This window comes from Micropterus dolomieu, linkage group LG03, assembly GCF_021292245.1.
Source record: "Micropterus dolomieu isolate WLL.071019.BEF.003 ecotype Adirondacks linkage group LG03, ASM2129224v1, whole genome shotgun sequence".
Taxonomy (NCBI): domain Eukaryota; kingdom Metazoa; phylum Chordata; class Actinopteri; order Centrarchiformes; family Centrarchidae; genus Micropterus; species Micropterus dolomieu.
Window position 1 is genome coordinate 29,629,206 of NC_060152.1, and position 25,922 is coordinate 29,655,127.

At 39.9% G+C, this 25,922-nt stretch overlaps 1 protein-coding gene across 16 annotated transcripts in view; it reads left to right on the forward strand.

Annotated features, from left to right (window-relative positions):
- The window catches only part of LOC123969008 (vacuolar protein sorting-associated protein 13B-like), a 324,425-nt gene that overhangs the window by 38,515 nt on the left and 259,988 nt on the right, over nt 1-25,922 (forward strand). For all 16 annotated transcript variants that reach the window (XR_006824601.1, XR_006824600.1, XR_006824602.1 and 13 more), the window contains exons 9-16: nt 1,741-1,836; nt 3,367-3,489; nt 3,970-4,107; nt 7,470-7,557; nt 9,728-9,913; nt 12,375-12,544; nt 13,320-13,514; nt 16,867-16,991. Coding sequence is in view for 9 of the 16 variants with exons in the window: in XM_046046088.1 (XP_045902044.1) it covers nt 1,741-1,836; nt 3,367-3,489; nt 3,970-4,107; nt 7,470-7,557; nt 9,728-9,913; nt 12,375-12,544; nt 13,320-13,514; nt 16,867-16,991 (1,121 nt within the window). In the remaining 7 variants the exon portion in view is untranslated. The remainder of the gene's footprint in view (nt 1-1,740; nt 1,837-3,366; nt 3,490-3,969; nt 4,108-7,469; nt 7,558-9,727; nt 9,914-12,374; nt 12,545-13,319; nt 13,515-16,866; nt 16,992-25,922) is intronic.

Here is a 25,922-nt window from a genome sequence, read left to right on the forward strand (position 1 = left end):
CAGATCTGTTTGATCAGAGAAATTGGCAGTATACTTTAATGAGTTTTACACACATAATGCATAGTTCAGCACTGACCATTTGTTCCCCTCTTTCAGTTTTGCACACCTGCCAAACTCTCATTGCCTGCCAGACTTCATGCCATTTTTCATTTTAAGAAACATTGTTTCTTTATTTTTGGTATTTTCATTTATTTCATCAATAGCAAATGTCATTTGTTCCCATGGTCTTTTTTTCAACTTTCCATTAGATACTTTCCACCGTGTTACATTTCTGAGAAATCGACATAAAGACAAAGTACCCCAATATTCACATCCAAGATGCCTCATAAAGAATCATTTGATTTGTGTTAGACTCCCAAAGTTTTTAAATGGGCCGAAATATAATAAAGGAGAGGTAGCAGGGAAGGTTGTGGCAGCAGTAGCTCTGTGAATTACTGCTTCTCTGTCCTCTGCTGTGTTGTTTAAAGCCGACCTTTCTAACTTGTGTAATGCCAAAGTGGCCATATTTTTATTGGATAAGCATTTATCGTGTTTGTCTGATTGGCAGCTCTTCAGTGTCAGTGCCACTATACACTGTTGTTGTCAGACAGAGCACTTCTTTAGTCATATAAATTTAACATCCTTGCTCACCGCTGTCCTCAGGGACTTGCGAACTAGGGTGGGGTGATCCCTGCATGTGATTAAACCTTCGAAATTGAAAGAGGGTAAGGGAGCGAGGGTGAGAGAGTCTGCTCCATCAGGAAGGGTAATAAGGCACAGCTGCTTCTTGCTCTGCACCTGCTTCCTGTGTTAAAGTTGAATGGGTTAGGGCCTGCACAGTTCCAAACCCATAGTTTTACTCTGTACCCGTCTCACCCTAACCAACTAGTTCTGACCAGACACACTCTCACTGCCTCCACAAAGTCACGCACAGAATTAATGCTCTAATGAACAATCCCTCTTCTCTTATCAATTTACCTGAATACTCTGTGAACAATCGCCACATTATCAGTGTGCCCCTTGGTATCCTTAGTGCTTTAATTATGTTCTGATTGTCATTCTCAAAAAAGCCAGAGAGGGCCTCCCTAGAATCAGAAAGGGTGGCTGACATGTGGTTTGATGAATGTCTTTGGCTTGAGTCCAAACTTGGAAAAGAAAACAACCAAAACGTCCCAAGGCTGGCGTTCGTCTCTGATCTAAGAATATGTCATCTGTCCTTGTTTGGATGTTATTGTTTCTGGTTTTAAGCATTATTTTCTGGGGCCTCATTGTCGTCCACATCCAAAGACTTGCATAACTATTGTTTACTTTTCAAATCATGTATCTGTTTCAGCAGTGAATTGGGGGTACATGTGCATACGCTTACGTACATATGTGCGCGCACACACAGACACACACACACAGACACACACAGACACAGACACACACCCACCCACCCAGACAACGAGATGCTTTCCTGGTTTGATGATGTTGAACACATTACGCTACTTTTTGGATCTAACACTGTCACACATCTAACACTGCTTTGATGTGTGATTTTGTGACACTTTTTGAAGCATTTTACTTGCAATAGTATTTTTTTTTTTCACAGATACAATCAAAATTATAAAAATGTGATGTGTTTCTTGTTCCATTCTGGTCAACTCAAAGGCAAACTAGCTTTGACTGCTACATTATGTATTTATTTGACCTTTGTTTATTATTTGAGTTCGCATTTGACCATTCTGCAGAATATTAAATGGATTCTGTCTTTTGTCTCAGCTGACAGAGACCCAGTCAGAGAGCAGCTACTATAGTCCTCAGAAGGTCAAGTCGAGAGAAGTCCTGTGTCTGGAGCAAGAGGGAATCACCATTGAGGTACGACTGTACAGCTTAACTGTCACCTGAAAACATATGACAATTGTAAAAGGGGTGTGCATGATTTATGGAATGTAGTCTTTTATTGATTTATTCATATTGCAGTTTTAGTCAATTCATTGTCTACATGTGTTCTTGTTAAATTTGTTTTTATTTAGGCAAATGTGAAAATGGATCCTAATATATATTTTAGATATTTTCCATCCCTGGATTGTTACCAATATTTATGGTGATGAATATTGTTATTGTAAACATTAGGCCACAGCCATTCATTATTTCAACTACAGCAACTGATCCTTCTAGTGATATCTTTCCTCTACAAATTGTACCCATCTGGAAAGCAACCTTGTTACCCATCATGGCTAGACCAGACCAATAAAGATCCCTGTCCTCTTTTGATCCTCTATTATTATTATTATTATTATTATTGTCTCCTTATTCGCTGTTGGACAGACGTTCCTCTTAAAAGTGCATTTATAAAGCCTCTCCAGGTCACTAGTCCATGGCCTGCTGTGAACGCAGTGGAATCTGTGTCTAAGTCAAGCCCAAGTCAGATCATTGCCGCATTTCCCCCTTGGTGTAGAAAATATTTTTAAACCTTTTTCTCTGATTACCTGGTTGGAGTAGGAAAGGAGTTTTCTTCTCCTAAGCTTTCTACCAGATGTGAGAATTCTGAGAGATTTCCAATTCCAATTTCTGTAATTTATGCTTTTGCTGGAAGAGAGAGAGACCAGCGTGAGCTGGGACCAAAAGTGAGAGCGTTGAAAGGCAAAGGGATGGCTAGTAAAACGGGGAAAACTAGGCCTTGTAATTATTGTGTGGTGAAACAGAAAGTTTTATTGGATTGCTCTCTGTTTAGTTGTCTGCTGGGTGAAGCAAAGCCATGGTGAGTGAGAGATAACCACACCTCGCTGTTACAGGGGCTGCTGGGCTGCTTCCACACTCTCTCTCACACACACACACACACACACACACACACACACACACACACACACACACACACACACACACACACACACACCACTCTTAAGGGAAAATGGACGCTGTCTGACCCCTGCTCTTTTATCACAATGAAATTATCCCACAACCTCAACAGCACCACAAACCAAGATAGTCTCAAATTGTTCATGGTGGAGAACCTTGTTTGTTATAAGTTCAATCTTTAACTGTCATTAATTTCAAATCTTTTATTGCAATGTAAAAAGTTAATTCAGTAAAATTCATTTCTGTGAATTATTGCACTGTTGAGGTTTTACTGAGCTTCTGTTGACCTGATTTAAGCCACTGTACATCCAGGGCGTTCTCTTTGGAGAGGAAAGGATTCGGAAGCTTTTTATCACCTAGCCAAGTATATTAATCATTTTAATGAATTAATAGGTTTGCTGCAGTATGCCTTTGCATTCCTTATTTTTTCAGTGGGGGGGAAAGGGCTCCAGACTTTATCCAGCATCCACATTGTTCTTCATGTAGAGGTGAATAAATTTGGTGTATAAAAACTGGTTATGTCTCGTCCTCCGGTTTTTATTCCAGGTGCTGATGATGGGGGAGCCCTTCTTCGATTGTCAGATTGGATTTGTGGGCTGCCGGGCACTCTGCCTGAAAGGCATCATGGGAGTACGGGATTTTGAAGAAAACATGAACCGGCGTGAAGAGGTAAAGCCTAAAAAGAGAAAAAAAAGGAGGGAAAACGTGAGTGAGAATTTAAAAGCCCAGGAAAGAGATCACTTTGACCTAAACCATGTCTTCTCTAGCCTTTGTTGCTTCTTTCAAAAGGAGGTAAAGATGTGGCCTGGTTTGTTTTTGGTCTGCCTTTTGTAATTTACCGTAATGCTTTCTGTTTACCACATACATCACTGTGTCAACAGCAGTGTCACCATCCGCTTATGTACAGTATAACGGGCACAATAAAAATCACTGTATTTCATCAACTATATGTACATTTCAATGGTTACTTTAAAATTATGTTTTCATCTATGCTATAGTACATTTAAAAAGGATAGTTTGAAAAATGTATGGGCTGGATTTTATTTTTGTGATATCTGAACTAATCTTAAACATTTCTTATGTCTCTGTACGTTCTCCCCTTCATACCTCTAAGGAGTTTCCTCTTTTCTTTCCTCTGTGTCTCTGCAGGATGCAGTGTTCTTCAGCTGTGGTGACAGCCTAAGCAGTAAAGGAATGACCTACCTTACCAACTCTCTCTTTGACTACCGCAGTCCAGAGAACAATGGAGTCAGGGCTGAGTTCATCCTGGATGCCACTAATCACAAGGTCAAATTAAAACTAGATAGAGGGGGCTGCAGTAGCAGATCATACATTTCTGATTGAGGTCCCCAGAGAACATCTACTGTACTGCAACAATGCAGCTACATCAGTTCAACAGTTTGCCAGTAGTGAATCCAACCAACATTACAGGTTGTTTGTGACATGTACAGTATATTCACAGTCTTTTTCTTTCTAAAGGCTAACCACTAAGCATTCAAAGGACACCCACAGAACTGATAGCAGAGTCTAAACCATATGGCAAAAATTAAGCAGTCAGTTCCAAGCCAAACCAACAACAACCAACTCAACACGCACCTCACAGCTGGGCCAACAAGCCAACACAGCAACACACTTATTCAACCAACAGCAATACTGTTGAAAAAAAGTCAGGTGCAGGTGCTGTTTACTTGAACAGCACCTGCCATTAACACAGTTCTCACTAAACAAAACATCTGCAGCGCAGAGGTCGTCAAGCTTACGAGAGAACAAATTTTCACAAGGCTGATACAAAGACATTTTATTAAGACTTAAGTTTCTTTGTTTTCACAAATACAAATGGTTCACAACACACGTTAGTGTTGTTATGGCTTAACTGAGCAAGCACACCTAATACAGTAGTTTATCTGGGTCAATAAACAATAATCTGATATGATTACATCCAGTCTTTCTTTAGGTTTTACTTGGCAGCAATGGCAGCTGTTTTGCCATATATAGTAGGGGTGGGAGAAAAAAACGATTCTTACATGCATCGCGATGCTGCCTTGAATAACAAATGTCAAAAAATTGATTATTTAAATGTTAATTGATAATGTAATGTTGATGGAATGCAAAAGGCGGAACTTGCGGAAGTGCATCGCCTGGACCGTCTGTGGCGCACACATAACAGAGAGACCGGTGTTCCCCCCTGTATTTGGCACACCACTGCTGCGGAATGAATAACCACTCTACTTAAATGTCACACAATCATTAAGATCAATGTGCAAGTAATTGATTTTAACTCCCACATTGTGTGAGCATGTTGACACTTGACGCTTGGCGAGCTCTCTGCTTGTCCTGTGTGTGAGGCCGAGCGACTGAGAGAGAGCGAGCGGCAGAACATGACGGTGAAAGTTAGCGGAGAAAAATATTAGCAGAAAGTAGTTAATAAACAGTTAATAAAAGTCTGTTGTTTCCCCAACAGCTGGAAAGTGCAGGCGGTTTGCGCGAGCTAACATCTCCCTTGTACAGCACGTTTTTTGGCTGCTAAGTTATGTAACGCCAGCTAAATCAGTAACAAAGTAAATGTTAATGTTAGCTGTATGCCAGTACTACTTACTTGTCCAGGGCTGATAACATCAGGTTCAAGTTAAACTGGTGTACAGCTCTGTCCTGTTCACATACTGTACATCCTGATCCTAGTTAAGTTATATTTTAATTTTAGTTTTCAGAGTCTGAAAACTGGTTATTAAAGAGAAGAAGGTGGTGACCAGGAGGAGCTGTGGTTGATAAAGTAAATTAGGGAAGCAAGCTAGTGCTTTTAAGCAAAGGAGTTTCTCTTAAATTTCAATTTGCAAATTAAAGTAATTATCTATAAATCACATAGAAAACAAGTTTTGTAATCGAATGGTGAGATGCCCAGAGATTCCCTCCCCTAATGTATAGTGCTACTAAGTTAATACAATATTTAGATATTTTTAACTCTCAGTAATTTCTCTTCTAAACAAGTCTAATTTAAATTAGTGCCACTGATTATTTCTGTCAGTCACCCAGCTTCTGGCTGCAGTTGAGGAATGTTCCTGCTATCTAAGTAGTAGTGTTAAAGTCATTATTCCTGATAACTCTCAGCTCCCTTCATCAGCCATCACAGCTCTGGTGTTGACTCTCCTCAGCAATGTGGACATGACCCTCAATGAAGCAATTGTTTGGGCAACCATCCATCCATCTATCTATACTTGAAAGTCTAAGAGTCAAAGGTTTTGGTGTTAATTCATTAGTGGTTTTGAAACCAGCCAATGGCTTTGATCCAAAAGCATGCCAGAGCCATTAGAGGTCCCCTAATAAATATTACTCATTAACCTGCCTCTCTGATAAGGCTCTATTGAAATCTCTGTTTAGAGAACTAGTGGGTAAGTCTGGGGTGTGGGTGTTAAATTTGTGTGTGAAAGGGGCCTCTCTCATTTTCTCTCACTGTTTCATGCTTGCTCACTCATTCTCTCTGTTTACCAGTGGTTTGATGTGCAGTAGAAGTATAACTTTCAAATATTGTCTAGGACAGGGTCAATAGCTCTTGACCTGCAGACTAATAAATGATGACAAGTTATCACATAACAATGCATTAACACCCAGCTAGATAAAAATTATATAAGTATATATAATCCACAGTTTATCTTCTATTTATATGTAGGTTTTATTTGTGAATAATGATAATCAATAAATAACTTGGGGGTGTTACAGTACTTCAGTGCTTAACATTGTAACGTGGGTTAAAACCCTGGCTTTATTTGTGGTATGCCCCTGTAGTCCACAGACATGCAGGTATAGGTCAAATTGAAAGTCTAAATTGCCCATTGGTTTGTGTGATCCATGTATGTGTGAATCCTATAATAAAACTGTTGACCCTGCTGCTTCACTGATATGTAGCACCCCTTAGTCCCTGAAAAAGAAAGGAAAATTACTGTTTCCATCTGTCCAACACTGTTTTTAGTGTTAGGTACTGATAGCTACAAAGTGCTTTAAAGATCATTAGTAATTATATTTTTTTCCCAATTGTTAACATTTGCTTCCAGGTACATTCTACATTCATGCTTTTAAAAACTGGACTTTGCTATCTTAATAAATATTTCAAATAACATTTCACAATGTTATATTAAAAGCGTCATAATCCCAGTTAGACAGTTTTGATTTGTTATGAAAAAGTCCAATGTTGTAGTAGATAAGCTATTTCCAGTGGCATACATCCAAGCACAACTGAATGAGGAAACTTGTACCTCCTTTTATCAATAGCTTATTACTAATAAGAACAGAATTCATACCTAGTTTATTACTTCGCTATGAACCGTAAAGTATAATAAAGTATAGAGTAGTTAAGTGTCTTCTCTCTGACTGATTTTGCCTCTTTATGCTCTAAAAACTTGGTGGTTATAATGGACAAAACAATATTTTTAGTTCTGTTGTCCTGCTGTGATCAAGTGTCTTCTTTCATTTCAAGTCTTTCTTTATATTATTGATATTGTTGGCTAGTAAAAAAAGTCCAACTGAGCAGACTTATATCTCCGATTTGACCCCCTTTGCCGTATCCACCATGACCCCAGTCACTGCCACTCTTAAATGCTATCAGCTTGTTTGCTCCCTTGCTGCCATGTTTACCCAACTCTGCTTTTGTTTGACAGGAGACCTACACTGAGATAGCGGGTATGCAGCGCTTTGGTGCTTTCTACATGGATTATCTCTACACAATGGAGAACAGCAGCAGCAAAGGTATTGTCTAATTCATTCCTCCTCACAGAGCTTCTTTGTTCACCTCATCAGCTCCTCTCTCTTGTTCTTTATATCTGTCATGTTCTCCTTTTCTCTGCATTGCCTCTCTTCCTTCTTATCTATCTTGTACTCTCTGTGTCTTTCCATCTTTTTCTACATCATCTCTTCTCTTCTCTCTGTCAAACAAGCCCCCTGTAGACTTGAAGAAAGAGCTTGTCTTGTTTGAGTCACAGCCACCTGGTCCTTGACCCTTCCTGTCCTTGCTCTCACCCCAAACTTACCTGGAGGGCAACTGTCAGAAGTGTTTAGTCTGCACTGACACGTATTTGAGTTTCTTTCTTTCTGCTGCTTGTTGAAACATTGTTTCCCCCCCTGTCTCTCTACCTGTAAGCTTTTGAGAAAGTGAATACACTCCTTTGCCTAATTAGGTGTCACTCTTCCTTGCAGAAGCCTTAAGACGAGCAGGATTTCTCATTCCTGAGCTATAGCACTCAAGAATGTTTATTTAAGTCTGAAAGATCTGAAGATCCCATTAAGCGATAAAAGGTTTATTTGGCCCACACATTTCTCTGAGTTTTAGTGTGTGATTGTTGAGCATTTTATTTCAATGCTCCTGGAAAGTTGCTCTCTGTGTAAGTATGACAAAGACACCTGACTGACATTCATAAATTCTAAGAGAAAACTTCAGATTAAATCTAGATAAAGTGCAACACCTTTCTGTGTCTAATGGCAAAAGCAAAAAGGATAGCTTTTAGAGTTGAAGGTTAAGCAAATATGATGTTAGGTGATCATTCTTCATCGAGTGGAAATGAAACTTGAAAGGGAAGAAACAATGTATAGTGCACAGTTGCCTCTTTTAAATAACACCAGAAACAAAGAGGTGGTTGAACCAATTCAATGACTCGAACAGATAATGTGATTTATTAGGAGTCTAATGTCACCTATGTTGTTTCACTTGCTGCTCTTTTTCTCTTTCATTTTACTTCTCTCTGCCTCTACCTCTTTCTGACTAGGCTATTGTTTCCTCCTGCTGTCAGCTATAGATAAAAATCTAAATTAAAACAAACATTGATACTGTCATCCTGAGCTGTCAAAGTCATTTCTTGACAGCAGGATAAGTGTCATTCTTTTTTCCTGCGGGACGGCTGTGGTTACCGTTGCCAGTTGGAATGCTTCTCTTCTGTCAGTGTTTCTCTTCTTTTCGGACGCGGACCAGATCCAGTGTCAACCAAACAAATTAGTTTCCATTGCCATGGGACTAACATAAACTCTGAGTCAACTGAAATACTAACCTACCCAGGTCACACTCACCATTGACTTCACATTAGAGTAACACTGCAGATTAAAAACGTTTTTTTTTAATCTTGGGAAATGGAGACACTTTTAAATCGTCTAAATCCCAGCTAATTTCAGCCTCCTCATCATACCACTGACCGTTCTAACTGCAGCCATATGGTTGACATTAGGCCTAATCCACTGCAGCCAAATCTCACTGAAGAAGGGAAGGGGAAGTGGCATTGCCCATTGCCCTTTATAAAGCTCCAGAATTCAGTGAGTTTCACCCCCAGTCCTTTCAGCTAAAAAAACGTTAAATTCAGACTCTCTGAGAATGTTTGGTGCAGTGGTGGAATGTAATGGGAATAAAGTAAGTTGTGACCCTTTGTCCTCTTCCTCCCTCACTGCAATTCACCCACCCCCTTCTTTTATTTTTAATTTCTCCCTTTTTATTGCCGGGAACTGAGTCTTTTAAGTGGACCTCTGGAACAGGGGCCTGCGATGAATGAAGGGACAGCTGTGTGAGAGAAGTGGACATTTGGAATATTCATCATTCCAGTGGTTCACGGCTATGTGAGCTGCTCCCTGCTGCTGCATTACACCACTGCCATCTTTATTGTGTTTTGTGCCCAACAGATGAGAAGATTATTATATACTTGACAAAGAAGAAATGGGGAATAGGGACAATTTATTGCTGCCTTAAATATTATTTAAAAAACGCACTGCGCCATACATTAAATACAGTAGGTGACATGTTACACTTACTTACAAAACGTAAAATGTGTTAAATTGTCTGGCTGACTGATAGAAGGATCTTCAAGTTTGTGATACCACATAGTGTGTATATATATATTTTAATTATGTTATATATAAATATGTGTATTTCTGTTTGTAGGCTCTCAGGACTACTCGGTGGTGAATATGGAGGAGGCAGTGCCCGCTGTTCAAGAGACATCCATCAAGAGGCTGGTGGTGGGACCTCTGGACATAAGGCTGCACAGCAGCGCTGTTCACCGTATCCTCAAGATGATCACCTGTGCCATGGACCACGAGTACGAACCCTACTGCAAACCACAGCAAGGTCAGACCTCTCATGCTAACATTTGCTTCCCGGAACCCCTGCCTGTTGTTTTATTGGGCTGACTTTAACAACTAATAGTTCACTGCACTGCCTTCACTTGTCTATAACTCCATTATCCTCTCTTCTACTCTCTATTCTATTCTGACAATGATCAGAAATTGTAACAGTTTACACTTTACAGTATCCTCACCACATTGTTATTTCCTTGCACAACCCATCTTTCGACACACAGCTGTACATGAAAGTAGTGACCTTTTGGACCACATGAGGGAGGATAAGCCAAACACCTTTGTTAGTGATCGTCCCTGCACAGCTATTGATGAGCTCATCCCTGGGATGTTGTGAAAGAACATGGAATGTGTGTCTGTGTGTAATATCTGTAGCAATAACTCTCATTTTTGCGAAACGATAACATCCGTAGGTTTCGGTTGTTTCAGCATCTGCAATAGATAATAGATGATGGGGTAATTACTATAGAGCTTTTGACTAAAGCTGGGTAGGTCAGTGTGTTTCTTCCTGTTTCTATATGTGTCTGTGATCTCTGGCATTTTTTGGGGATGGGTCAGTCTAGTAAGACCCACGGGGGGGAAAAAGAAATTGAGAGTAGATAAAAGAGGAAACATTTTTCACCAGGGTAGCTATTACAGATGTGGTGATAAAATAACACATGCCAGACGTATTTTACTCAATCAAGTTCTCTTCTCCTCCTTTGGCTCCTCTCTCCTCTTCTTCTCACCTTCAATAAATTTAATTACACTATTACTTCATGTTTACTGTTGGAAAAGATACGCGAGCGTGATACTATAGGAACATTTTATAAAGTGTTTGTTTAAATGGTTTAAATAAATTTGGTTAAATGGTATGTAGGAAAATACAAAAAAGATGTATATTTCAGCTGACCTTTATTGGTATTATGTACTTTTACTTATAAAGTAAATAAGTTGTATGTATGAGAAAAAAGTATGTTTGGAAAGTTTGGTAGCTTCACTGGCAAAATCAACTGAGTTTAACTCTATAGTGTAGTGATCTTGGTTTGGGACTGTCTTTGGGATGGTCCAGGTTTTGTCTTGTCTGCAAATGATTTTGATGACAGCTGCTCTATTCTCCAGCCTTGGCTTCATGGAGGCAGTGTTTGTGTGCTTGCCAGTAGAGAAGTAGAGGTCAGGAGGTCAAAGACATGACTATCTTTCTACTCATCTTCTTCTCTGCTCCTACCCACACACTCCTTGCCAAGAGCTCCCAAAGAATCACTTTCCTCCCCAAAACCAGCTGTGATTGGAAGCCAAATTGGCTAGTGTCTGTGTATTTTATAAGAGCTTGTCTTATTTAGAGCAGGAGATTCCAACTTGTAAATTTCCAACAGGTTGTTCATTTGTGTGAATGCTTTTTATATACTGCCTAAGAACAATAGAAGGAACACAGTAACAAGACTTTTAGAGTTGGATCTGTTAAGTGGGACAGAGAAATACAGGGTGTGCGTGATACGTTTGCGTGTGCCAGAGCGTGTATGTTGGCATGCATACTTGTTCTTTTAATCATATATTTGCCTTTTCTGTGTGTTTCATATATGAAGTGATTTGCTTGTAATCATGCCTCCATGCACCATGTGAGCTGCATGTTTTGTAATTGACTGTGGATATTGACTTGAGCCCTGATTAGATTGATTAGATTGGACATGGCAGTGCCAGATGAACCTGATGCGGACTCCGGCGGTAGGCCAAAGAGCAAAACAGCTTTGGGATCAGGTTCAGAGCCCACCTTGGAACTGGGAATGTAGCCCAACAGAACTTTTTACTGTACTGAAACAAGCCCATGTCCTGAGACCAGAGCCAAGGCCTTCACTAACAAAGGGCTCAGGTTTTGGTATACCTCAGGTCTCTGGTCACTCCTTACTTTGGTAAGTGCTGACCTTGCTAGCCTCTGTTCCATGTTGACTTAGTTCACTTGATTTTCTGCCTATCCGGATGTTTCTGGTTATTGATTGAATAAGTGGTTTTATGAGATAGTTCATAAACAAAGCTACTGGGAAACAGCCACTGTAATGAATATCGTTTGGAGATGCCAGTACTTTTATAGTGATGTTTATTTTATTTAGTGTATGAGGTGGTGTTTTTTTTTTGGAAAAAAAACGTTTATTTTGTTTTAATGCTGCAGGCGTAGAGGAGAGGGGCCCACTCAAAGTAATGAGTATGCTTTACAGTTAACCTCTTTCTCTGTAAAACAATCTTTAGTCCTCAAATCCAAATGTCTTTGGCCTTTCCCACTCCATCACTTTTGTTCAAATAATGCACCACTGGTCGTATACTTGTGGTTAGAATCACAAGGTTCGTACTAGGTAAAACAAAGGAAAATCACTTGCTTTTGTAATAGTATGTTTAGTCTTACTATTCAACGTCTCCCTTTACTGCACTTCACTTCCAAAGCTAACATGTTTCTTTCTGTTGTGTCACTGTCTCTGTAGAAATTGTTGAGGAAAGCCATGGTCCAGCTACTCCAGAAGAGATATCAAACTTAGAGGAATTCATCCCAACCAGACTCACATGTCTCACTCTACTCCAAGTCTCAGTCACTGTCTCCATGGCAGAGTTCAATCTCCTTCACACACTAATGCCTGTCATTATGGGACGCAAGGTATTGCGCACAGGCCTACTTTGTTCTTTTTTTGTCCTTGAGAACCTCTTTTTTGAAGGGTCATTAATATGGGTGTTTGCATTACATAAATTAAGGAGGGAAAATCAAAGATAAAATAAGATGTTCCTTATAGAGAAAGAATTATATGCACAAAAGATGATCAGACACTTTTGCCAAAAGTCTGTAAATGCATTAAATACCTCCTGTGTACAGTACACGCTGCAACTACTGACATGGAAGCGTCTGTACACTTAACAGGCAGCAAATCGATAGCTAGCTTGGATTTTGACAAACATTGATTGCCAAGATACTTATGGAGGAGAACAAATCATATTAGGTGCTAACTGCACCTTCAAACAGGGAAATATCTTTCTAAAAAGTGTCTTATAAATATCTGAATATCTCAAAAAGGATAAATATCTATATAATTCTGCATTCTTGTAGTGAGGAGGGGAGGGGCAGATTTCATTGTATTCTATAGCTCTTTTAGTATCAGTATTATTGTATTGGTGCAGACTATATCCTGGCTACATAGTAGGTCCATAGTAAAATTCTACAATTCAGCCATTGAATCCAGTCATTATAAAAATCATTCTAAATTTTTGTCACAATTTTAGATTTATTTAAAATATGATATCTCAGAGAGAGTCAGCCTAGAGATACATGAGGGAGACTGATGTGGACATTTTGAATATAGACTGTAACAACAGCAATATATGTGACATGCATTCTCACTTTTAATCCCTTTCCCCCTTTTATATCCTCAATCTCCCAGACTGCACCGGGACCGGTCAACATACCAGTGTTTCAGCCGGTGCGCCCTCTACCTTCTGTGCAGTTCCAGGTGGAAAGGGTGAATGTTGAACACTCTGTGCCCATGTATGCTCCAGAACTGGTCAGCACTGTCAGCAGTCTCAGCCAGCCTTCCGACAACCTGCTACATCACTGCTATGCACACCTCTACCTCAAGGTGAGCACGGCAGTATTCCTCTCAAATCCCAGCTGTCCTTTCTGTAAACTTAAAAAGAAAAATGGGACATATGGCAAAAACCACATTTGATTCCTGTGCATCTAATAATAATTTGTTTTAACTTGCTGCTAAGAGTCATTTCTAGGTTAGAGCTGTATCCTACACCAATCTACACCTGTCTTTTCCAAAAAGGTCAGATCTACTTACCTATCTATTCTGCGATGTAATAAATTAACCAGATATCAATTGCTATTAAAATAAATCAATCAGAAGATCAGGGAATCTAGATTGCTGTTTGGGAAACAGCATATCGGTATTTGATAATGTACAGTGTAAAACAAAAACCATACATACACTACTTATATGGAAAAATAATTCTACTCCCAGTACCATTTTTTTCAGCAAAGGTTTGTATCAGTCTCTATTTTATATTTTATTTTACATTTGTCTTGTTATCTAACAACTTTCAAGTTCACACAAAATGCACATCTACTACTTTGTACACTTTTGTTTCCATATACTATAGCCGGAAGTCAGTAGGTCAACCACAACCACTTTGAAATAACCCTAATGACCTTTAATGACCTTGGTGACCCCTTCACTTGTTCATTAGATAATCTCAGCACTGAGCTTCCAGATGAGCACCAGTCCAACTCTGGTCTACCTGATTGATGCTACAGGCTATGTATTGTGCAACTGTGATATTGCTTGTTACTGTATTGATTGTATAGTTTTGAATGGTTAAAAAAATTTAAGTTATCATTTATTACCGTTGCCATTACCATCAAATTGGGGCTTAAGACAAAAGTTTTGGTTTTTTAGAGAACATGATTTAAATCACTGGCCAAGAGATCAGTCAGGGGGTAGTGTGCGCACAGCGACCTCCCCAATAAAACCCTTGTGCGTGCACTGCTGATCTCCTTTTTTCACTGAGCCCCGAGTTATTAAAATTGTCATTACAGCGATTATTAGTTCACCATCCGGTGTCGCTAGCTAACCTCGAGATGTCTTCTAGAAAGTCTTGCATGACTTGGCTCGTACCTGATGCTGGCAGTCAACTGCCATGACGCCTGCTTTCTCTGCCTGGGCCGCGTGCAGCAGGTAGATTCCCTCTCCTAGGCTGTATGCCTCGCTCTCCCCCGGGAGGAGCACAATTGACGGTCACAGTTCACCGAGCTAGCCGGTCTCATCCATACGTACTGCTCGTACAATTTGTTATACCATTTCCATAACATTTAAAAGTTGAAAAGCTCTACTATAATGTATATACTGTATAATGCTTTTTAGTTTATTTAGTTAGCAAAACATTTAGAAATTATTATGATTTTCCTATTTGATAAGTTTTAAATACAGTGAGTGTAAAGCTATATCCGATGGCTACAGTATCTAAACTAAGGTACGTTTATGTCTCCTATTTTTCTTTTCAAATTGACCTATAAATAAACTAGAAATAATAAGGTTTTAACCTTATATTTATAGTTTACACGAAGGCTCAGATGTCCCTTGGAGTACACAGAACTAGTAGGCTTTTGCAAATTCAGCTTATCCACCTTTTAGGAAGACTGGATAACAGATCTGGGATGGCCCAGTCTGGCCGGGTATGGCCTGGGTGTGTTTTTTTTAAGGCAGGATGTTTGCTGGATGTCATGCTGGTAGTCCTTATCACAGGGTCACTGCAGGGTTAACAGTTAACTGATCAGTGGCCAAGGATCATTCTGACCAATCAGCCAATCAGTATTTGTGTCTGCCTAGGCCACTAATTCTAACTCTGGATTTTGGCAGTGGGATCATGACAGGGTTGAGGTCATTCTGGCTGCAATTCACCCACTTCAGGAAGTGATTTGAAACAGGTATAAACCAAGGCTTATCTTAATCTGCGTTTTATTGACACTGGCTGTCAAAACTAAGGTGTCTGTCTTGAGGGTAGTGGTTAGTCATTGTTTCACTTTTCCATGGTTGTATACAAGAACTCAAAGTCAGCCTGTTTGCTTAACAAGGAGGCAGAAGATTGAAATAGACCGATCATCATTGAAAACTTGGCCTTTTTAATAACTAGTTGCTTTGGGCTGCTGAAAGGAGAACAGAATTTGAAATATAGTCTCTCAGAGGAAGCAGTGGATCAGCAGTGAATCATATGCTATATGGCCCATAGCTTGCATTTCAAAGTGGGATTTTTATTATGTTTACATCTATATCTGGCAATCACACAATTCAGCTTGATATACTTTCAGGTATGTAATATTAATGTAAAACAAATTGTCATTTTAGTTTTTTTCCAAAGTTTCGTATGTCTGCTCTGGTTTGGTAGACCTTAACTTGCAGGAATTGAATGAATGCTGCTCTGTGCATATACAGTAGCTACATGGGGGACAGCTGAGCCTGGCCATCATCCACTACCTCCCATATTAAACAGGACGTCATCCACCATGTTCACTATATGTAAACATTACGGTTGCAGTACTTGGTGTCTGGCAGTGTGGCTACCAGGAGCTTAGATAATGAGAATATGATTAGATCACTAAAACACACCACATTAAGGTCAGTGAGCCTAAAAATCTCTTCCTGAAATAATGTGATCTGGACCTGATCATTTTGATCTGTATGTGTGTGTTGTGTCTTACATTAATTAATAGAGCTAGTCAGCAGTGTTTTCTGTTTCCATCTTCTCTGTCCTTTGTTATTAATGTTGGTATGTATGCTTATTTATAAAAAAAAACTTCTGTTCAGTCTGTACTTGTTAGTTGGTAAACATATCTGTGCTAGTGAACTGCACAATGTACCTGCAATGTTTTTTAGCCAGACGCAATTTAATCGAGACTTAGTAATATGTATTCTCATTAAATCGCATACAGTCGTCACTTCACTTCTGCTATGTAATGAATTATGCCTTGAAAAACTATCACAGGAAAAATAAAACTCGCAGCTGTGTGTAGCTTAATGTACATAAAGTACATAAGCATTTTCTTGAGGTTTCAGAATAAAGATATTTCTGACTGTGCCTCTAAGACTGAACTTGCTGACAGCTGTTTGTACAGTAAACAAGGATGATAAGATTATTTTGTCTTTCTTGTGTCTCTGTATGAGCCAGGGCCTGCTGAAGAAAGCTCAAATTGGTTTAATGGCTATAGAAATGAGAGAACATCAGCACTGGCTTTGTGCTTCTGTGTTTTCTTTTCAGAAGCTGTGTGAACTCAATGAGAGCTGACATGTTTTTTTTTCTGTGGATCCAGTAAATGGTTTGATCTATACATTGCTGAATTTCCTTGTCTGTTTTTTCTTCCCTGTCTTCCCCTTCACCTCTCTCCTTCCCATCATCTCTCTCACTCTCTCTCCCTTTCTGTCTTTCTTCCAGGTGTTTGGGTTCCAGGCAGGCTTGACATGCCTGGACAGTACAGGGGGTTTCCTGCCTCTCACCCCCATCATCCCTTCCTTCAGCACTGCACTCTATGGGAAACTGATCCAGATGCCTGCATACTGGTGAGTTTGTAGCACTTGCAATACGGATGGAAATTTGTGTGAGCACAGACGCAGTTAGAGTTCCCCTTGTGAACTTGAATTATAAGATCGGTAACTGCAATTGAATTGAAAGGTAAATGGGGGGGAAAACAATATACCCACCTTTTTTTCCCTTTGTAAATCTGACCAAATCAAAAAAACCCCAGTCTACATGCAAGAGGTGCAAAGTGTTTATTTCCAGTTTAGTCAAAAATAGTTCATAGGCTTTAAATAGGCTTATTTAATGTTGGCCCCTTTTTTTAAATGATTAGGATTGAAGGGACACCCAGTGAAGTGAAACCCAATCGTGGATCATATGAATTTCACACTTAATTTATGTCACATGTTTTTCTCTGTATATCTATTTTGTGCATTTTTAATCAACTCTTGCTTTAATCCCAACACACATTACTCGTGTTTCTCAAAATATTTTCTCTTTTTGCAAATACTGGGGTCAGCTGGTGCCAAATATACTCTACATGTTCTTTATGATGATCACTCAAGAAATATTGTTTGACTGCATGTCTGCAGCACAGTTTAGTAAGGCTGCTGTGCTGACACAACAGAAAATATTATTTTGATATTTCAGAGGAAGTTGTTTCTGGGGGTCAAAAAAAAATCCCAATTTGTTGGAACTTTAGAAGAATCCTGAGAAGGCCTCCAAACGTGATGTCACTGAACAGTATAAATCTTGAGTAGCATATAAGTGTGGTGTGCAGAAAACCACTATAGGCTGAGTACTCTAATCTATTTTCAGGTGTGGTGTTGTCAAATTTCTTTGCATTCTCTGCATAGGCAATGTACATGTCATTGTGGTGGCTAAAGTACATAGTCAACTACAGTAAATTGAAGGACATTTTACTTTCTACAATCACCTGTGGATAGCATTATAGGTAACCGAGTAAAAATGCATACCAAAGTGAGGGAGAAAAACATTTATAAAATGTTTTTTTTTCTGATTTCAGAAAGGTTAGGGTGTGTACCTCCTGTGTGTATGCATGCTTGGCTGTCTGTATACATTCTGTGTGTGTGTGAGTGTATGTGTAGTGTCATGTATTGTACTTTATGAAGAGGATTGCAGCCTTTTGCGGGCAGTGCATCAGAGGGTATTTAAAGTGATGGATGAGCCACTTCTTCAGCGGTCAGTGGGGAAAACAGAAAAACCGAGTCATTGAGTAATAACTGCAACAGTTTCTCAGATGGTTTGAAACACAAGGAGAGGAAAATAAGACAATGCTGTCTAAGGAGATGAAAAAACATCGCCATATCCTTGTCTTTGCACCAGACAGAGGATGACTCATTGGGGATGTCCCCAAGAGAGGTAAAGAGAGTTGAAGAGAGGACAAGAAAGGAAAGTAGAGGAGTAAGGCTCAGAGTTTGGAGGTGGATATGCTGGGAAATGGAGGATTTGAAAGTGATGGACAAGAGATGAATCTAGAGTCTTTCAATGTGCAAGTTATCAAAAGCTATCAAAATAGAGAGATAACAGAAGATAACAAGGAGGAATGGAAAGGCAGAGGAAGGACACAAATAAGCCAATAGAATGAAGAGAACGGTGACAAAAGGGGGAGGACAATAGAAAAGGGATGAGGGAAAAGCTTGGGGAGAAATAAGATGGTCTTACAGTAGGTGTGCAGTATGGGTCTGTGTGTAGTGTTTGCCATCATGGGGATTGGCTTTACTTTTATCATTGAAAATATTTTAATGAACTTTGTTTTTGTTGTTTATTTCCTCTCTACATTACTTTAGCTGACTTACAGTTGCTATACATGTCAGAGGTGTATGTAAATATGTCTTTACTTGCCTTGTTGGGCTCATTTTGATATTTAAGAATGGCCCTGTAAAGAATGAATGAGTAGCTCATGTCCTGTTTTCCATCTGGTTGATAACACCAAAGGCAAGTGTCTTATCCACTACGCCACTCCTTGCACTTGTGGTGTTCTGTATGTAAATATGTCTCTGTCTTTACTTGCCTTGTTGGGCTCATTTTGATATTTAAGAATGGCCCTGTAAAGAATGAATGAGTAGCTCATGTCCTGTTTTCCATCTGGTTGATAAAGCAACAAATTAATGAGTCGATTCATCTTTGAAAAAATAATTATCTTCACCGTTCACACCATCACTGTGTGTTCAGTAGTCATCATCTGGAAAACCCTTGATGCAAGCGCACACACACACACACCCCTACACACCATGTGCCCTCTCTCTCACACCTTACAGTCAACGTGCCTGCAGAAAACCTGTGCAAGAGCACTATCTTGGGAAATGATTTCCCCCCATTAGTTTAGATTTAAACATGTCAAAGAGCTGCAGATGGTTTTGACTTTTCCTGACTTCTTCTCCAGGCAACATTGTATCTACTGTACAGCGGTTAGCTGGCCACGTAGGGAACCACAAGGCCTTCATTCATTGTGGTGTGTGAGTGTGTCTGTAGACAGAACCTGACTCCCTGTGCTCTCTGCTCCCAATAAGAGACCGCTAGCTGTGTGTTTGATCTCCCCTCCTCCCCCCGCCCTGCCTACCTTACATAGTGGATTCAGATGTCAAACGGATGTTATTTTTCTTTCTGACAATCACTTGATGTTTCTCATCTCCAGAGAGCCTTCCAGATCAATGCCCTCCCGTGGCGTTTCTTTCAGCCTGGAACAGCCCTTAAAAATAACACTCACAATCTCCCACAGAGTCTCCTTGCCACGTTAAGAAAGTATTCTGTTATTCTTTGCTGTAAGCAAGCCTTTGATAAACTACAGTATGTACATGTCCAGTAACAGTATGCACCTGGAGTCCTTATCTCGGTGTGATTTGAATAGATGTTAGACTATGTGATGGCATTGCGATCATACCTCAAAATATGTGAACAGAAAATACCCACGATAATTGTACCGTCTTTAACAGGAATATTTCCACTTAATCTAATTTTCCTCACCTCCAATGTGAATTTAGCTTGATGTTTTTGATACTTGTACATGTTAGAAGCAATTCTTTTATTTTCTAATAGTTGCCTGCTTGTTTCCCTGTGTTTCTCTTGCCTGTAGATCATAATGATAATGGGGCTGGGTGAATTGTGCAGGGTTGTTGTTTCTGAACCTGCCATTTCAGGTTTAAAGTGACTCATATTTGACCCTGTCTGTCTTAAGTATGAGGTATGGCTGTCTTGCGTCCTGACCTGTATGTCGCTACAGTCAAAATCTAATTAACAAAACCTGACAGTTTGCTCCTGGAAGAATGATGATAAGCAGGTTTGTAGACATGAAGCGAAAGTATCCCGGAGCACTGACAGCAGCACCGCAAATGCTGTTTACTTTCTGTCACCGCACAAGCACGGCACACGTAGTCCGTTAAAATGTATTTTCTAGTATTTCTTTATTGCCTTCATGTTAAAAGTAATTTCTGTTCCGCTGCTGTCACGGTAATATAAGGTTACACCGTGCGTCATCTAACGTTCGTCCGTTTCATATTTTCTGTTTATTTAACTTATGAGCGAGAAAACAGCTGAATCAACATTACAGACAATCTTTGACTGTCTGTCGTATGTAATGGTTTCAGTTGTTTTCTTTGCCCCACACTGATGCAGAAATACATTTGATTATCATATTTCATATTACTCAATATTGAAATAAATACATGTGAGAAACATTTAAGGTTTTAAGTAAAGTAATGTCTGTTATTGTTATTATCACAACTCATCAGTGACGTAATCGTTACAGCCCTAGAATACATTGATTTGTTTTCTGTTGTGTTGATGACCCTCGCAGTTCAGCTGCCACAGTCTTGCTTAGTTGTCTCTGTGGACGTGGGTGAAGAAAAAACAAGAAATTGTCCTGGATGGACAGTGAATTGAAAGGCTGAGAGAATTTATTCTAAGTATGTTCCCCTGTAGAAACACCATTTGTACCAACACATATGTATTAAAGATTACATGTGCTCACAGTATGTCGGTGACAGACATTCAGACAGACAGTTCCTCTCCTTAAGGTGAAAACTGAGCCCAAGAGTGACACACTGGGTCACTGGGGAAGCCAAAAGATGCACTTCACCAGGTGGTAGCATTTAATTTGACTGTATTGATGTTTGTTTTGGGACTGCTCCTCAGCGTTGATGTCACTCCAACAACCCCCCTTTCCAAGAAGTTCTGTTCTCAGAGCAGACGCTGAGCAGAGTTGTAAAAGCTTTTGAAGTTTTAAGGAAATATGAAATAAAGTGGGAAGCAGAAGACCTTAGTGAATGCGCAGAACAGAGACATAGAGATAGTGAAAAGAGTGGTCTGAGAAAAAGTGCTGTCTCTTTCTTTGTCAGCCTTCAGTAGTTTTGTTATATAGATTCTTGGATCAGCTTTTCCATTACCAATTTAAAAGTTAGCTTTGGATTTGTCTCTCTGGTGACTGACAAGAGAGAAGTGTAGCTTTGGAGTATATGCACACATTTTGCATCCCTCTCTCCCGTTTTCTCCACCTCTCTCACTTTTACTGTCACACATGCACGCACACACAAACACGTTTGTCATTGTGCAGCCTGTTCATGCTTAAGCAAGCGTATTTGACTGCCAGGTGATCATAGGGGATTTGGAGAGGCACTGGATGTCTGTGAAGACCCAGCACCTCTCCTGATGAGTTGGCCCACAGTGCATACTGTAGCTCATGTTTCCTTCAGTCTCACCACAAAGGCTCTGGCTTCTCACAGTGGGCAACAAGGGGCTTTCACTGGGGAAAGTACACTGCCATGACATCCTCTCCCTGCCAGCCTTGGCTTTTACTTTTACTGGCCATTTGGTGTTGTGTGTGAGACCTTGGATGTATCAAATTAGACTGAAATGTCTTTGCTTCCTCAGTTTTTAATGATCCAGTGTATAATTCCTGGCCACACTCTTCAATCAAAGTGGGGCCAGTATTGTGCAAGAATTGCATGATTTACTAATTGCAGCGATGGCACTGTTCAAGATTGTGAACAATTAGACTTGCATAATAAACCTTGGAATGACCTCAAAACTGTCTAGCGAATTTTCCAAACTTCCAATCTTGCATCTTTCATAACAGTAGTGGTTACAATGTGGTGAACCAATCAACATTTTTTCAGTCGGTCTACTACTGGGTCCGTACGAAGCCAAACTTCTAACTAACTAACAGCAAGAATATGCAGAATTTGACCAAACTGCTGAAACTCTGAGAGCCGGTCAAAATAACAATGCTCTCTCCGATCTTCATGTTCATGTTTCTTCAGCCTTTAGTTTTAGCATGACCATATTGGCAAATAAAACATTCAAATCATAACCATTTATTGATGCCTTTTGGAATGTTTTTATTACGGTTTATGTCATTATTAGTTGCACTGCTGATACGTTTCTCTAAATACCCAACATTAGATGTTACTTACCTGTTACCTAAATATTGCAAGTTCAGCATTCAGATTAGCTTGCTAACTTACTACTAATCTGTATTTTTGTAACACGATACGTTCTGACCCAAGAGAGCAATCCTCTAACAAAAGTCTCTTCTTTTTAGTCAGTTGAAAGTGGTAGGGCCCTATGAAATTTTTATTTTTTCCCAAATTCTGTGTTTTTCTGAATTCTGTGTCTTGTCATTTAAGCACATTTTTTCAGAATAAAGAGTGTGTAATCATGTGACGGATGAATAAAATGTCAACAGTTCAATGAGAAAATATAAAAAATTTAGTCCTATCAATGAATTTGATAAAAGCAGCAGATAAAAGAGCAGAGGCAAAGGTGAGCAGTGAAGTTTAGCAGTAAATGTGCAGTGGTGTTACAGTTTGTCACCGAATAAAGGCTGAAACTTCTCAAGACCAAACGGCTGGATAAATGAAGAGGGTTATTGCGTTGTTGTGTTGAGGATCAAGTCAGGCAGTTTCACGCGACATGATCCACGTACGATACATCCCCTCAATACAGCATTTCTGTATCAGTTTAATAGAAACAGAAGTGTATTTTTGATGGTATTGAAATTCATACCATCGGGATTTCTAAATACCCTGGTTTACCGTCCAAGCCTAAACTTAGGTCCACTTGATCAATGTCACTAGAGCTTAAGTCTAAATCAGAATCATTTCACAGGATAAGTGAATGCTTTGACGGCTGGTGGTGGTAGCGGAAAAGTTAGGTGATCACCTAAACCATTAGGTTTCATCCATTAATATCTGTATCAAATTTCATAGCAATGCATCAAATAGTTGTTGGGATATTTCACCCAAAAGCCAAAAAGGTCAATCCACTGGCGGCGCTAGAGAAAAAGTTAGGTCCAATAAGTCTGTCGGATTCATCTTCTACAGATCAACACGTTGCAAGTGAGTAGGCATAGTAAACAAAGATTACTACTGAAAAATATTGAAGTTAGAGTCTCCCCACTTAGTATACACTATCCATGTACTAACCATTTGGTCAGCAAAAAGCCCAAATCCTCTGAAATGAACTTTAACTCCCAGTGAATTAAAGTGCAGCTGAGAGGAATCAGGCTGTACTTATCCCTAATGAAAGGCAATGTATGGGGCCGCCAACTTCACAGAGAGTCTCAATTGGTCTGGCTGTTAAACCTGTTATCCCAGATAAAATCAGTCCCTGTTTTAAAAAAAAAAAAAGAAAAGAAAAAGGAGGGCTAGAGGGAGGTGGCAGTAGGGGAGGGGATGTTAGAAGTGCCACCTGCATCGATCTCCTCAAAACCTAACCTCACTTTCTCACTCAGATACTTGAAACACATATGCACGCACACACTTGAGCTCACACCATATAATATTCCTTATGCAGGGCCACCTGACAGCAGCAGCATATGGAGGGCGGCCAAGGCCGGGGCCCACCAACCACCCAACAAACCAGCAGCAGCCTAGTGTGGCTCGTCGCATTGCAGGTCGTAATTCAGCCCCATGCCAGCTTTTATGTGGTGTTTTTAGCAGCCCCTGTTACTCGCTCAGCTATTTCTGAGGGGATAATTTCTTGAAGCATGTGGCATTACAGGTGCATGTTAAACAGCCACAAAAAGCTGACTTGCCTTACGAATGTTTCTGAATAGAAAATAATGTTGGGCCTCCCTTGATATCTAATTATTGATTTAACTCTATTACATTGTCAATGGGTAGTTCAGTTTTTAGTACTACCTGTAGGATTTTTTAATGTGAAGTTGAGAAGTCCATTACTATGTCTGGAACAGTAGTCTAGACTCTAGATTAGCTCATGTTGTGATTTATGAAGGCTGCTTGAGGCATCTGAGGCATGAGGCTTCTGGTGTGATTGTAATGCCTCATTACTCCTGTTCATAGTAAGTCATAGCAAGCTGCTCCTGGTATATGTCCACAAGCACAGCCAAGAACAGGAGGACAAATGCTTTCTGTGTCCTTCAATGGTGAGCCATAGAGATCCAAGTCAGATTTAGCAAATGTACATGAACAGCATTCACTGGTGAGAACATTGACTGTGGCTGTTACATTTGTCTACTAGCCATTTTGGCAGGCAATATCTAAGTGGAATTGGAATAATCATTTTGGCTGATGAAAACTGATTTGGGAGTGGCTGTTGGATGGAAAAGTCAGTTTCTCTGCTCCGAGTATACATTTATATGACTTATGAGTGAGATTGTGAATGATGTCACACACCCAGCTTCTGCGTCAAGCATTGTGCCTCTCAACCAAATTTTGATTGGTGTTGATTTTATAATGAAGTAATCACTTGTATTACTCATCAAGGTCTTAACTGATAGGTCTGTGTAGGCAGGGTTAAAGTTACTGAGAGCTGTTATGGTGAAGGATAATTGAATGACCTTAAATCAACGTGTGGTTGCTGTGGTCATGCTCAGCTTTGAATTGTGGTTCGGAGGCCATAAGAGCAGCAGGGAATTCATTTAGCTGAACAAGGCTTCACATGAACTAGGCCCTTTCCTGTTCTTAAAGAAACATGGGGGAATGTTTTCAGAAAGAAAAAACTTTCACATGATGAAGCTGAAAGGACGTAGGCACACACTGCAACAAGTAGGCTTTATGTATTAACAGGTGTGTATTAAAAGCCTGGAATGGCATATGATGTAATATTGTTCCACTTTTCTAGCACAGGAGTGCAAAGGATTTTGAGCTGCAAGGTAAAACATCATATTTCGTGTGGCACAGTCTATAAAATATTTTGGCTAACTATGTGGTAACGTTTTTTTTTCCCTCCTCTACATCTGGTGTCCGACAGTTTTATTTGGTTTTATGGCTGACAGAGATCAATGGACATATTGAGGAGCCTTGCATTAAGGAAATGGCATCAGCGAATGCGAGGATTGTGCTCTCACGTATGGACGTCTCCGTTCTGATGGAAGCGTCCATGCCCTTTTTTCAGCTTTTAAATGCCCAGTGCTACAGAAACCATAGTCCCTCTACTGTAGAAGCAGTTTACTTGCCCTTATGATTACAAGTGTCACTTGGTAGCTTAAATCAACATGGGTTTTAACTCAGCCCTGAAGTGTATATTATAGGCTATAACGTTCTCAAGAGGCAATAACCTTACAATCCAAGAATATCTATTGAATTTTAACTATACCGTGAGATGTATTTGGATGTATAGGCCAGAGCCAAGATAGTGAATTCAGGAGCAGCTGTAGATGTTTCAGTTGAGTGAAAGACTCTATTAATGCCTGAATTAGTCATCTGAGGAAATGAAGCTTGAGGGAGGGAAAACAGTGGGAAATAGGGAAGGGTAGATGGATTATCAGCTCTGAGTGGATTATCATCTACTGTGGTGTGCATTCCACTGTCCTCTTCTCCCCACCAGGCCTCAGTACTGCACCATCGCTTTCCAGAAATAAACCCATCCAATTTTCACTGCTTGAGGACAGATCATCTGTTGGTAATGGGGTACAGGAAATATTTGTGTCAACATGATAAAAAATAATGTAAGCTTTATTTAACAAGGCAACTCGGGGGGGGGGGGGGGGGATT